We start from the raw sequence: 13,856 nt of genomic DNA on the forward strand, positions 1-13,856 counted from the left end.
TCTGCTGCAGTTCCAGCCAGTCACAATCTTCATACATCATTCGCAATCCTCAACAAAGACGCATCAGTCAGTCACAACCTGTTCAGGGCAGAGATGAAGAGCAAGATGACATTGTCACAGCAGATGTGGAAGAGGTAATGCCATATAATTTAACATTAAAATACTGTAAGAACCATATCATTCAGATGCAATGAAAATTATTCAAAAGCAAAATGGTGCAGATATTGGAATGCAAAATCAAAACAAATCACTAAAAGTAGTTGTCAGGCAACATATGTAGATAGAGGAACATGGTTCATCAACCAGCACTCTGATTCTCTCACCACAGACTTTTAAATTTGATCCTTACTGTGTTAATGTTTTTGCTGTAATGTTTCAAATGGGCAGGTAATAATTGGCATACACTATTTTTCACAAAGACGCCTGGGTAGTTCTAATCTGCACACAATCTTGGGCTTGGGAAACATACACAATAATGTAATAAACAATATTTTATGAAGTTTCAAGATAACAATTTTTTTGAGCTGTTGGGGGAACTGTAAACAATCGATTATGTGATTCTAATGAGTTAATATATTTTAAAGTACATAGTAGGTGAGGTAAGAAAGTTAAAGGTTATTTTTGTTCTGAAAGAGAGCAAATGCTTCATAGTTGTATTTGAATCTTGCTTTACAAATAATTTCTACGGGTTTCTTCATGAAAACATTAATTGAGAGGAAAAGATTTCAATGTGAATTGCAAAATGATAGCAAAGGAGGTCATAAGGAATTCTCAATTTTTCTTTTTGCAAGAACCCAGACATAGACATTTTATATGGATTGTTCTTTTTACATGTAGTGCATTCAGAAAGTATTCAAACCACTACATTTTTTCCACATTTTGGTACATTGCAGCCTTATTTTAAAATGGATTAAATTCATTTTTTTTAATCATCAATCTACACACAATACTTCAGAATGAAGAAGTGACAACAGGTGTTTAGATTTTTTTGCGAAGTCATTTTTAAAAAATGACTGAAATATCACATTTACATAAGTATTCAGACCCTTTGCTATGACGTTCAAAATTGAGCTTATGTTCATCCTGTTTCCATTGATTATCCTTGATGTTTCTACAACTTGATTGGAGTCCACCAGTGGTAAATTAAATTGATTGGACATGATTTGGAAAGGCACACACCTGTCCATATAAGGTCCCACAGTTGACTGCGTGTCAGAGCAAAAATCAAGCCATGAAGATGAAGGAATTGTCCGTTGACCTCCTTGACAGGGTTGTGTCGAGACACAGATCTGGGGAAGGGTATAAAACAATTTCTGCAGCATAGCAGGTCCTGAAGAGCACAGTGGCCTCCGTCATTCGTAAATGGAAGAACTTTGGAACCGCCCAGCCAAACTAAACAATTGGGGGAGAAGGACCTTGGTCAGGGTGGTGACCAAGAACCTGATGGTCACTCTGACAGAGCTCCAGAGTTCCACTGCGAAGATGGGAGAACCTTCCAGAAGGACAACTATTTCTGCAGCACTCCACCAATCAGGCCTTTATGGTAGAGTGGCCAGACGGAAACCACTCCTCAGTAAAAGACACATGACAGCCCACTTGGAGTTTTCCAAACGGCACCTAAAGGACTCTCAGACCATGAGAAACAAGATTCTCTGGTGTGATGACACCAAGATTGAACTCTTTGGCCTGAATGCCAAGCGGCACCGCTCGTCACCTGGCCAATACCATACCTAAGGTGAAGCATGATGGTGGCAGCATCATGCTGTGGGGATGTTTTTTAACAGCAGGAACTGGAAGACTAGTCAGGATCGAGGGAAAGATGAACGGAGCAAAGTACAGAGAGATCCTTGATGAAAACCTGCTCCAGAGCATTCTGGATCTCAGACTGGGGCGGAGGTTCACCTTCCAACAGGACGACCCTAAGCACACAGCCAAGGCAATGCAGGAGTGGCTTTGTGACATGTCTGCAAATGTCCTTGAGTGGCCCAGCCAGAGCCCGGACTTGAACCCGATCGAACATTTCTGGAGGGACCTGAAAATAGCTGTGCATCGACGTTCCCCATCCAACCTGACGGAGCTTGAGAGGATCTTCAGAGAAGAATGGGAGAAAATACCCAAATACAGGTGTGTCAAGCTTGTAGCGTCATACCCAAGAAGACACGAGGCTGTAATCGCTGCCAAAGGTGCCTCAACAAAGTACTGAGTAAACGGTCTGAATACTTATGTATATGTGATATATCAGTCATTTCTTTTAAATTACTTTGCAAATATTTCTAAACACCTGTTTCTGCTTTTTTATTATGGGGTATTGTGTGTAAATTGATGACTTAAAGAAAATAATTTAATCCATTTTAAAATAAGCCTGTAACAAAACAAAATGTGGAAAAAGTGAAGGGGTCTGAATACTTTCTGAATGCACTGTATCTGTAATTTGTTCTTAAATTTTGTTTGTGTTTTAAAATACTGGTTTACTGCAAAAATTCTTGAACTGTTGTCTAGCCCTGTAGTTAGAGCTATTTGACATTTTTGACTGAGCAATGGGTTGGCTATTTTTATTATTCTTTGGTTTGCTTAGCATCATGAACTATTTAAAATACATTTACTAATTTTAATGTAATGCATTTTGTATGCACACTGCATACCGTTAAACTCTATGCATAGTAAAATCTTCTATTTGCATTTTATGTGCAAGAAGGTAAAGTACTTGCAAATCGAACTTGGCTATTAAGCAATAAAAAACTTTGAAGTGTTAACTGAAGATCAGAAAATATTCCCAAGAACAACTATTCATTTTTTGTATGTTGCATAATTTACAGCATCCATCTTCTCAATTAGTCAAATGTGGTGATTGCTGTACTAACAGTTTATTTTTCTGTCCTTTCCTGTACATTATTGGTTGACATTTTTTTAAAAAGCCCAAACTATTAAGCATTTTGGGCTGTGTTGGAAACACGGTTGTTCATATAAATAATTGTGATTACTTTTATTCTATTAAGTGTACTTCAAGTAATTATCATTAGATGGAATGTTCTGAGAATGTACATTGTGACTGTTCCAGGTTGAGGTGGTTGAAGGAGTAGCTGGGGAAGATGATCATCATGATGAGCATGAAGAACAGGGTGAAGAAAATACTGAGGCTGAAGGACACCATGATGAACATGATGATGATGGTATAGTCTATCATTTCTACCCATTGTTTTGATTAATAATAAAGTTTCTGAAGGCATTTGAAGTTAATAAGGATTTCTTATCCTGAATACAGCCCAGCAGTTTTTTAAAAAATGTGTTTGCCATTTGGTTACATGGTTTGCTGAATATGATTTAACTGAGAATTTTTATTCCCTGTTTAATCTTTTATATTTGTCTAATTATCACACTGCCGTCTTAATGATTCTGAGAGCACTTACCCATTCTTATGTATCATGCCAGCAAATTACCCAAAGTTGGGTCTCATCCCACACCTAGACACTGCCTTCCACTTCACCAAGGGTCTGGTCCTTGGCCACCTCCATTTCAATTGTACATGCAGTCCCTGAGCAATATGTTTTGAGAATGTGATTAGACTCCAATTAATGCAGTGGATAATTACGATACCTTGCAACTTGTTTTAGCCACTCTATTGTCTCCATAATCAAACCATCCAATGCCCAGTACTGGATGAGTAGAGACTTTGTCCACCTTGTCTGTGACTTGAACTATTCTTCTTCACCCACTGCACTCTCCGGTGACATGGCTGTGGTGTGGGTCAAGTTGTAGACCCTGGCGGCAGGGCTTTCTTAGGCCGCCGTGCCACCGATCGAATGCGCTTGGTCACCCTGGGGCTCCATCCTCTCACCTGCTGTTGCTTCCAAGGTGCAGCATGTAGGCGACTATGGGGGAGGAGGTGGCGGTGGCACAGGCGGGTGAGGGGGAGGACGGGGGCTGGTGGTGGTGGGGGGGGGGGGGGGGGGGTGGGGAGAGGAGGCTGACTGGAAAAGTGACGGGAGAAGCAAGCGGTGGTGGTTGAGTGGGGAGTGGACAAAGCCATGGCAACAGAAAGCAGCAGATTAAAGGAGAGGGAGCCCCATGGTGACTGAGCATGTTCTGTCAGTGGAAGCGGTGGCCCAGAGAAAGACCTGTCCCCCAGGGGCTACACCGTGAGCTGCAACAGCAACCTTGTCATCGGACCATGCAGTGCGTGAAAAAGGGTTCGCTGGTGCACCTTGCAAGTCGAGTAGGGTTGAAAGCTAGAGCTCTAAATGGCCGGGGAGACAGTGGGAGCTGGGGATTGGTTGTCGGGTTATTCCATTCACATTCAGTTTATGTTTTATATTTGTTGTACTTGTCTCTCGCACTCCATGATATTTCAGAGACACGGGAGGTGGTCATTAGTAGACCATGGGTGTATTGTCGTTTCATTGTTATGTGACCTCTGTTGGTCCAGAGAAACGAATAATCCAGAAAGGCTCTGGAACTAACCTGAACATTAATTCTGTCCCTCGATCTCCAATACAATCTTTTTTGTTCTCTGATCCCTCTCTTTATGGGTAACAGAAGTCCAAAGGTCTGGAATTCCAAACCAAACCTATTCAATTTTTTGCAAAAAAACGAAAATATTGTTTTGAAGAAATGGTTTTAATACAAACTGAGTTGCCCACTGGGGCCTGTCCCGAGTTTAATCTAATATGTGTTAAAGTGCTGGAAAAGCCAAAAGATACATCCTACATTTCCAGTCTTTCAAGGCCTATCTTTTCGATTGCTTTACTATCTTGTTTGACTCTGCCAAGTTACTTATACCCCTGTAAAGAGTTTTGGTCCAATGTTTGCTGCAAGAATATAAATGGAGATGATATTTCTTATTTGTGTCGTGCTTCAATCATATTTCCTATCTGCACTGCAATTATATTTTGTTTGACCTATTTAGGGAGTGATATGGAACTTGATCTCTTGGCGGCAGCGGAGACTGAAAGTGACAGTGAGAGTAATCATAGCAATCAGGACAATGCTAGTGGACGCAGAAGTGTTGTCACTGCTGCTACAGCAGGATCTGAAGCAGGTGAGTTAATAGTTGTTAAATTGCTAAAACTTGGTGTGTTTTAGCTGTTGCTTAAAGATGTTTGTAAATAGGTGAAAGGGGGAGATGTGATTTGGCATTATTCTGCAATCATATTCAAACAATCTTATTAACAGGAAGTTTATTTCCTCTTTAATGGGCTGGCATTATTTTTATGTTGTTCAGTGGCAATCACTTCCAAGTGCAAAATCAAGTTTAACATGTATCTTCTGAAACTTGCGAGTATATTTGTCTATGGGCTTTGCTGTTGACTGTAAGGTCTGAGTCATTACTTCTGATTTGAAAGCACATTTTTTGTTGCATAAATGTTTTGTGTTAATAGCTCTATAGTGTAATAATACATTCAAACCTAATGCCTAATAGCATCCTCCCCAGTCACATCTTCCATCCCCACCAACTTTCTGCATTCCACAGAGACTACTCTCTCCACATCTCCTTGGTTCACTCTCCCTTCTCACCCAAACCACTCCTCCCACGTACTTTCTCCAGTATCTCCTCCCTCACCTCCATCTAGGGACCCCTGCAGTCCGTCCAGGTGAGGCAGAGGTTCACGTGCACCTTGTCTAACCTCATCTACTGTATCCAGTGTTCCCAGTGTGGTCCTTGTGTACATTGGCAAGACTGAGCATAGACTCGGTGACCGTTTTGCTGAATGCTTACGCTCGGTGTGCCGAGGCTAAGTGGATCTCTCTGTTGTTAACCATTTTAAATCCTCTTCCCATACACATACTGACCTTTCTATCCTGGGCTGCCTCTATTGTCAGAATGAGGCCACACAGAAACTGGAGGAACAACACCTCGTATTCTACTTGGGTAGCTTGCAACCCAATGGTATGAAGATTGAATTGTCCAATGTTAGGTAACTCCATAACCCTCCCCTTCTTCCCCCACATAACTCCCCTCTCCCTTGTGCCCCACCTGGACTTGCATCTATTACCCCCCCCCACCCCCCAATCAGTATAAAGACGGGTCCCAACCCAAAACGTCACCTATCCATGTTCTCTAGAGATGCTGCCTGACCCAATGATTTACTCCAGCACTTTTTTAATATAAAAACCAGCATCTGCAGTTCCTTGTTTCTAACTAATAACTTTGATTACTAAGGTGCCAGCAGTGTTCCAGCCTTTTTCTCAGAGGATGATTCTCAGTCCAATGACTCCAGTGATTCTGACAGCAGTAGCAGTCAGAGTGATGATGAAGAACAGGACACGTTTTTACAAGATGAGCCTTTGGAGAGAACTACCAGCAGCTCTCATGCAAACAGTGCAGCCCAGGCACCGCGTTCCATGCAGTGGGCTGTACGCAGCACCCAGAACCAAAGGTCAAATAGTACAGCTCCATCTAGCAATAGCACTCCTGCAGGTAAGGCAGTTGTAAAGTTTTGTGTATAAAATATAGAAAGGTTCTAAAGTTTAGCTTTCTGAAATACGCCTCACGCTAAGAATTATCGTGAAATTTAGGAATGTTTATGTTGAATCATTTTTGAAATAGTAACTTAAAATAGTAATTAAAAATCTTGCAAAACAATTAAAAACCAAATGTCTTCAGGTAACTGTTTTCTAATTCTTTAATCAATGTTCAAAACGTTTGGTGCTAAAAATATTCTTTGAATTTGCTATATGTTGTTTCAGTTGATTTAAGTAGAATTTGCAATTTATGGTTTTATCTGAGTGGTTTTTTTTCAGGTGGCTCAGCAGGTTTAATTTACATTGATCCTTCCACCTTGCGGCGCAGTGCTACGATCAGTACAAGCGCAGCAGCAGCTGCTGCAGCTCTGGAAGCAAGCAACTCCAGCAGTTACCTTACATCAGCGAGCAGCCTAGCAAGAGCCTACAGTATTGTAATACGGCAGATCTCAGACCTCATGGGTTTGATCCCTAAATATAACCACTTGGTGTACTCTCAAATACCAGCTGCCTTGAAAATAACATACCAGGATGCTATTAACTTGCAGGTTTGTTTTGTCAAATTCTCATGAGGTAATGTGTGCATGCAGTTCCCCTTTTACCTTTAATAATCAGTGAAGTTTACATAATCTATTCAAATGGCCACTGGTTAAAAAATACCTTTCCTGAAATCTTTGTTTCTGCTGTAGCAGGCTTTAGTCATTGTTCCATTTGATCTTTGTTTCTCTAAATTCTTTAGCTTAATATGCTCAACTTTAATTCTAATTTGCAATAAAGAGTTGCAATTTTTTTGTACTGATGTCTGGAAATGAATGTGCCCCTGTCCAATGTGAAACATTACAGAAAATGACCAAAACCTTGAGCAATAAGCCTCTTCGAGAAAGAGGGAAAAAAAATCGGAGATGTTCAGGAAATAAATGTGCCACTTCAGAACGGTACTGAGAAAGGTGTGCTACACTGCGGAAGTTGTCATCTTTTGGATGAGATGGTAGTCCCATCTGGTCTGCTGGGTGTTTATAAAAACCTTTGTTTTAGTCCTCATTCATTATAACATGGTTGTTAGTTGGGAGCCTGTTGTGTATAAATTGGCACCTGTATTGCCTACATTTCTTAACTACATTTATTGCCTACAATGTCTTAACATCAAAAGTACTTAATGGAATGTGAAATTCATCATGGGTTCCTTAAGATGATGAAAGTATTGTGTAACTGCTAGTCTCTTGTTTAAAACACACATTTGAAGACTTTTAAGGAAAGATTGGTGATATTTGAAACCATTCAATTACATTTGAAATTTAATTTATTGCATATAATTTATTATTTTCCACTTTAGTAATTTCTGTCCCCGCTATCATAAGTTTGGGGAAAAGTATTTTAATTACAATATAAAATGTACAAATCTGCTTTCATAAAGTTCTACAATGTTGATTTGACAGGACGATATTGGCTTTAATACTAGACACAAGGAACTGCAGTTGCTGGCTTTTATACTCTTGTCTTGTAACCTGAGCATTTAGTTCTATATAGTTTTATTTTTAAGCTTGACGGAAATTTGCAATGGTTTAAATAATATGATTTAAATTTTACATTACATTCGTGTGGTAATCAACATTCAAAGTTGACTAAATGTGAGGGAAAGAACTGCAGATGCTGGTTTAAATCGAAGGTAGACACAAAATATTCGAATAACTCAGCGGGACAGGCAGTATCTCTGGAGAGAAGGAATGGGTGACGTTTCAGGTCTACTTCCCTGCCCTCCAGTTTTCCATCTAATTTGCAGAGGTGTCTTCATTCTGTACTCCACTGGTTTTCGGTCAACTATTAATTACCACTTTTGTCAAAAGGAACTGAAATGCACGTGGAATAAACATCACATCTTGCCAAACTGGAATGAACCCAAACTTAATTGAAGGAATCATTTCTCTTCTGTTTTGCTTCTACCCACCCTCTACCACTCCACTCCCAAGTAAATGGCATTCTTGTTCATGCTGTGAATACATTTGGAATGAAAGACAGAAAATGCTGGAGTAACTCAGCAGGACAGGCAACATCTCTGGAGAGAAGGAATGGGAGATGTTTCAGGTCGAGACCCTTCAGTCTGAATATCTGTTTAATTTTTCTGAAATGGCCATCTGTGATTTTTGAGAACATATTATGCAGGATAATCATAGTGAAATGCCTAGCAAAGTATTGTTGAGGAATTAAACCCGAAACGTCACCTATTCCTTCCTTCCTCAACCTGTCCCGCAGAGTTACTCCAGGAATTTGTGTTTTACTTTTGGTTTATATCAGGATCTGCAGTTCCTTCCTACACATTTGAAAATATAATTTAACCATTCAGCTTACCTATTGTTTCATGTTTTGATTATTTCTGCAGAATTATGTGGAGGAAAAGCTTATGCCTACCTGGAACTGGATGGTCAGCATCATGGATTCCACTGAGGCTCAGTTGCGATATGGTTCAGCATTATCTTCAGCTGGAGATCCAGGTCACCCTAGCCATCCTTTACACGCTTCTCAAAATTCTGCCAGGAGAGAAAGATTAACAGCACGTGAAGAAGCCAGTCTGAGAACTTTAGAGGGAAGAAGGTGAGCTCTCAATATATGGAATCTCTTTGTATAATGGCACATTGAGACACGTGTATCCCTTGTGTAACAAAATAATCTTAGACAAAATTTATTTGTGCTAATACAAACTATCTCACAGCAAGTTAATCTTTTCTTTACAATGATTTCCATGTACTTTCACAATTAAGCTCAATTTCCATGCTACTTTGGTAGTCTTAGCCTGCTCATCATTTTACAATATTTTCTGCAATGTTTGCTACAAGGAAGAATGTAATTCATGATTTTACTCTTCTGTCCCTGCCCATCTCTTTCCTTCCTCCCCCCCCCCCCCCACCTTGCACATTATTTTGGAGTTGTTGCAGGGAAACATATTTATAGTGTTAAATACTCTTGCTTTATATGTTATGAAATGTAATTTTATGGTGGCCAGTTATGTTAGTGGCAATATGATATCATAGGCAATAATATATCGTTTAGACAGGACTTTTGGAAAAAAATTCCGCCTAGCATATAACTTTATATAAATAACACTCTTTAACAGATAGTACCCCAGTTTTTGTACATAAAAATAACCAGCAGCTCTTTCCAGATCTCAATTTGAGACTGGTTGAATGCTGAAGTGTTACATGCTGAAGTGTTATTTCCCCAAAGTAGATTGTATTATTTGGAAATATCTGTTTAATTTTTCTGAAATGTCCATCAGTGGTTTTTTGAGAACATATTATTATGCATGATAATCACAGTGAAATGCCTGGTAGACATAAAATGCTGGAGTAACTCAGCGGGACAGGCAGCATCTCTGGAGAGATGGAATGGGTGACTTTTCTGGTCAAGACCCTTCTTCAGACCCGAAACGTCACCCATACCTTCTCTCCATAGATGCTGCCTGTCCCTCTGAGCTACTCCAGTATTTTGTGCCTACCTTCGATTTAAACTAGCATCTGCAGTTCTTTCCTACACAGTGAAATGCCTAGCAGAGTATTGATGAGGAATTAAACTTGTAATATGTTTGGCAACTTTCATCAATATTTCTACAAGTTTAGGTTTGAAAGCAATGTTTCAGTATTGAGTTTGCTTTAGGCTAAATTAATTTGTAGAGGGATGAATATTAAACGTGAATGCTTATTGTGCTCTTTTCGATATTTTGACTCCTCACTAGGCGTGCCACCTTGTTGAATGCCCGTCAAGGAATGATGTCTGCTCGTGGTGATTTTCTCAATTATGCCCTTTCTCTGATGCGTTCCCATAATGACGAACATTCTGATGTCTTGCCAGTCTTGGATGTTTGTTCACTAAAGCACGTTGCCTACGTATTCCAGGCACTTATTTATTGGATTAAAGCAATGAATCAACAGACAACCTTGGATACACCACAACTAGATAGAAAACGGTACTTATGTTCACATTTTTTTGATTGCTTTAAGGTTGAGTTTCTAGAACTAAAACTACTTTTATTTCCAAACATCTAATTGGCGTTTTGTAGTCCTGCTTGAGTGCCCTGACAATGGTGTTCATCAGGACATTACAGGATTTTGACTTTCTCAGTGATTAAGTACAAGAACATGTCAGGATGGTAAGAGTTGGAAGAGCTTGGAGATGGTCGTATTCCCCTTAGTTTACTTTGTGATAATGAGGTTCATGAAAATCCTGTTGAGTGCGTGTGCTGTAGCCAGAGTGCACTGATACTAAAAGAAGTGAATATGAAATCAAATGGAAGCAATGGTGCCTGGCATGCTCTCAATGGATGATATTGAACATGCAGGTATTCTTGGGGATTTACCTATCCAGGCGAAAATTCATCACATTCCAGACTTGAGCTTTAATGGAAGTGGCTTTTAGTGGCAGACTACGTGACTCAGTGCAGAGCTGCCAAACCCCACTAACCTGTTCCTCCTGAGGTTGCATCATTAGTATCTCAAGTACAATCAATGTTCGATTTGATGATGATTCTAAGGTAGATTAGACAATCGTGTCAAAGATCATGCAGGTCATTTAATAGTTTTTATTAATAATGATCATTAATCCTTGTGTGATTTTATAGTAGATTGGTATTGAATAAGTAAATAGTACTTCGTTATTGAATAAGTAAATAGGCCGCTGAGAATCTCCAACAAAACACCTCTGATATTTGCATGGAAGGTCTTTAAGTTGGTAGTAGATGGTTAAGCTGAGAAACCTTTTACGTGGCTTTAATTGGCCTTTGAAACAGCGATTTCCTATTGTCATTTTGTCTCGTCATAACACTGGTTATACCCTATTTTTAAATCGTTTCATTTTACTTCTGGAGACTTGTATTTGCAATGTTTTTCTGAAGTTCCCAAATTAGATTTAGAATGTATATTTTAATCTTATGACACAAAGCTGGGTGGCAGTGTGAACTGAGGAAGATGCTATGAGGTTGCAGGGTGACTTGGACAGGTTGTGTGAGTGGGCAGATACAGTTTAATGTGGATAAATGTGAGGTTATCCACTTTGGTGGTAAGAATAGGAAGGCAGATTATTATCTGAATGGTGTCAAGTTAGGAAAAGGGGCGATGTACAACGAGATCTGGGTGTCCTAGTGCATCAGTCACTGAAAGGAAGCATGCAGGTACAGCAGGCAGTGAAGTAAGCCAATGGAATGTTGTCCTTCATAACAAGAGGAGTTGAGTATAGGAGCAAAGAGGTCCTTCTGCAGTTGTACAGGGCCCTAGTGAGACCGCACCTGGAGTACTGTGTGCAGTTTTGGTCTCCAAATTTGAGGAAGGATATTCTTGCCATTGAGGGCGTGCAGCGTAGGTTCACTAGGTTAATTCCCGGAATGGCGGGACTGTCGTATGTTGAAAGACTGGAGCGACTAGGCTTGTATACACTGGAATTTAGAAGGATGAGAGGGGATCTTATCGAAACATATAAGATTATTAAGGGGTCGGACACGTTTTGAGGCAGGAAACATGTTCCCAATGTTGGGGGAGTCCAGAACCAGGGGCCACAGTTTAAGAATAAGGGGTAGGCCATTTAGAACGGAGATGAGGAATAACTTTTTCAGCCAGAGAGTTGTAAATCTGTGGAAGGTTGTGGAAGCCAATTCTCCGGATGCTTTCAAGAGAGAGCTAGATAGAGCTCTCAAAGATAGCGGAGTCAGGGGGTATGGGAAGAAGGCAGGAACGGGGTACTGATTGTGAATGATCAGTCATGATCACATGAATGGTGGTGTTGGCTCGAAGGGCCGAATGGCCTACTCCTGCACCTATTGTCTATTGTTATGCTCATTCAGCTGTTTTTAGATAGGATTGCACAATGAAGATGCTATTGCACCATAAAACTTAATTGGATTTAGAGATTAAATGAAATTCAAAACTAAGGTGGTTTACTGTAGAATTTTTTTAACAATTTCTGTCCTTCAGCTCATTTGACTAACATTTCATTTTTAGCCCAGGAGGCTCTGGTTTTGTGTTTCGATCTAAGTCTGTAATATGCTTTGCTGCAGGACTCGAGAGTTGTTGGAATTGGGTCTTGACAATGAGGATTCAGAACATGAAAATGATGATGATACCAATCATAGTGAGTATATTTGTGTGAAGAAATAACCCCCAAGGATGCACTTGATCTTAGCTGCCAACACTTGACCCATGTTTGCAATTAAAAAAATTCTTCCAGATAAATCTTTTTTTTTTAGTCTTTTTAGTATTTTTGGTGTCCTAATTTGCCCAATGCGGTGCTGCTGCTGCTTAGGCAGTCGTTAGTTATCTGGTGTGACCTGTTTCCACTCTCCTTTTGTGGTTTCTTGGGTGGCTAATGAAGCCAGTGTAGGAATTTTAGGCTCTTGGCTCTTCCGCAGTTGGGTGAAGTGATGGCTGATGGGGTGAGTTGGCAGGTAGTTTGTGATATGTTGTGCTCCTTCCACCGTCATGTCAGACATCTCTACTCCCATTGCGTGGCCCTCTGTCCTTAATGCTTTTCTGAATTATCCTCTCTTTGAGCCGACATAACCTCGAGATTAGCAAGAGTTGGTAGAGATGTTACATTTCTTTAAGGAGGCTTAGAGTACATCTTTGAATCTTTTCATCTGTCCACCAGGAAATCTCTTCCCATGAGAGAACTTGGAACAGTGTCTGTTTCAGGAGTCCAGCGTTGAGCATACAAATGATGTGACCTGCTTATAACAAAGCTGACCCATTGTAATTCAGGCCTCAATATTTGGAATCTTGGCCTTGGAGCACACATGCAAGCTGTGACTTCAAAGTAACTTTTTTCTTTCTCCCCTTTCAGGTTCTGGGCTGCATGACAAGGATGATGAAACACTCTCTACAGAACCAGGACAAAATCATACATTCTTCCGGCGTTCTGATTCTATGACCTTCCTTGGTTGCATTCCACCAAATCCTTTTGAAGTTTCTCTTGCTGAAGCAATTCCTTTGGCAGACCAACCTCACCTTTTACAGGTAAACATAATAGCACTGATCATTTCAGACACTTGCAAGTTTCCTGCAATAGTAGTGAAATAAATTGTCGAAGGTGCATAAATTGTATTGCTATCAAAAATATTTGTTGGAAGGATTTGTTATTCCAGAGCATTTTTTAGTTCTTTACTTTCTCTTTATAGCCCAATGCCAGAAAGGAAGATTTATTTGGTCGCCCAAGCCAAGGACTATATTCATCCTTCTCTGGCCTTGAGAAAGGAATAACTGAAGTAACTGTGGATAGAAACTGCTTAGAGGTAAGGCTAAACCTAATACACAAACATTTGTAATTCAGTACTTTTCAAGTTAGTTTTCCTCTGTGGATTGCTAGTTTATTTTCCTTCTGACTTGCCTTTTTTTAAATATAACATACTGCAGATGCTGGAA

General features: G+C 40.0%; 1 protein-coding gene across 16 annotated transcripts in view; it reads left to right on the top strand.

Annotated features, from left to right (window-relative positions):
* Positions 1–13,856, top strand: part of ubr5 (ubiquitin protein ligase E3 component n-recognin 5) — a 139,863-nt gene that overhangs the window by 101,600 nt on the left and 24,407 nt on the right. For all 16 annotated transcript variants that reach the window (XM_078397767.1, XM_078397768.1, XM_078397771.1 and 13 more), the window contains 10 exons: positions 11–134; positions 3,059–3,170; positions 4,904–5,035; positions 6,158–6,415; positions 6,739–7,007; positions 8,837–9,048; positions 10,187–10,417; positions 12,497–12,570; positions 13,279–13,451; positions 13,613–13,726. In XM_078397767.1, coding sequence (XP_078253893.1) covers positions 11–134; positions 3,059–3,170; positions 4,904–5,035; positions 6,158–6,415; positions 6,739–7,007; positions 8,837–9,048; positions 10,187–10,417; positions 12,497–12,570; positions 13,279–13,451; positions 13,613–13,726 — 1,699 coding nt within the window. The remainder of the gene's footprint in view (positions 1–10; positions 135–3,058; positions 3,171–4,903; positions 5,036–6,157; positions 6,416–6,738; positions 7,008–8,836; positions 9,049–10,186; positions 10,418–12,496; positions 12,571–13,278; positions 13,452–13,612; positions 13,727–13,856) is intronic.

The sequence above is a fragment of the Rhinoraja longicauda genome, chromosome 4 (genome assembly GCF_053455715.1).
Source record: "Rhinoraja longicauda isolate Sanriku21f chromosome 4, sRhiLon1.1, whole genome shotgun sequence".
NCBI lineage: Eukaryota > Metazoa > Chordata > Chondrichthyes > Rajiformes > Arhynchobatidae > Rhinoraja > Rhinoraja longicauda.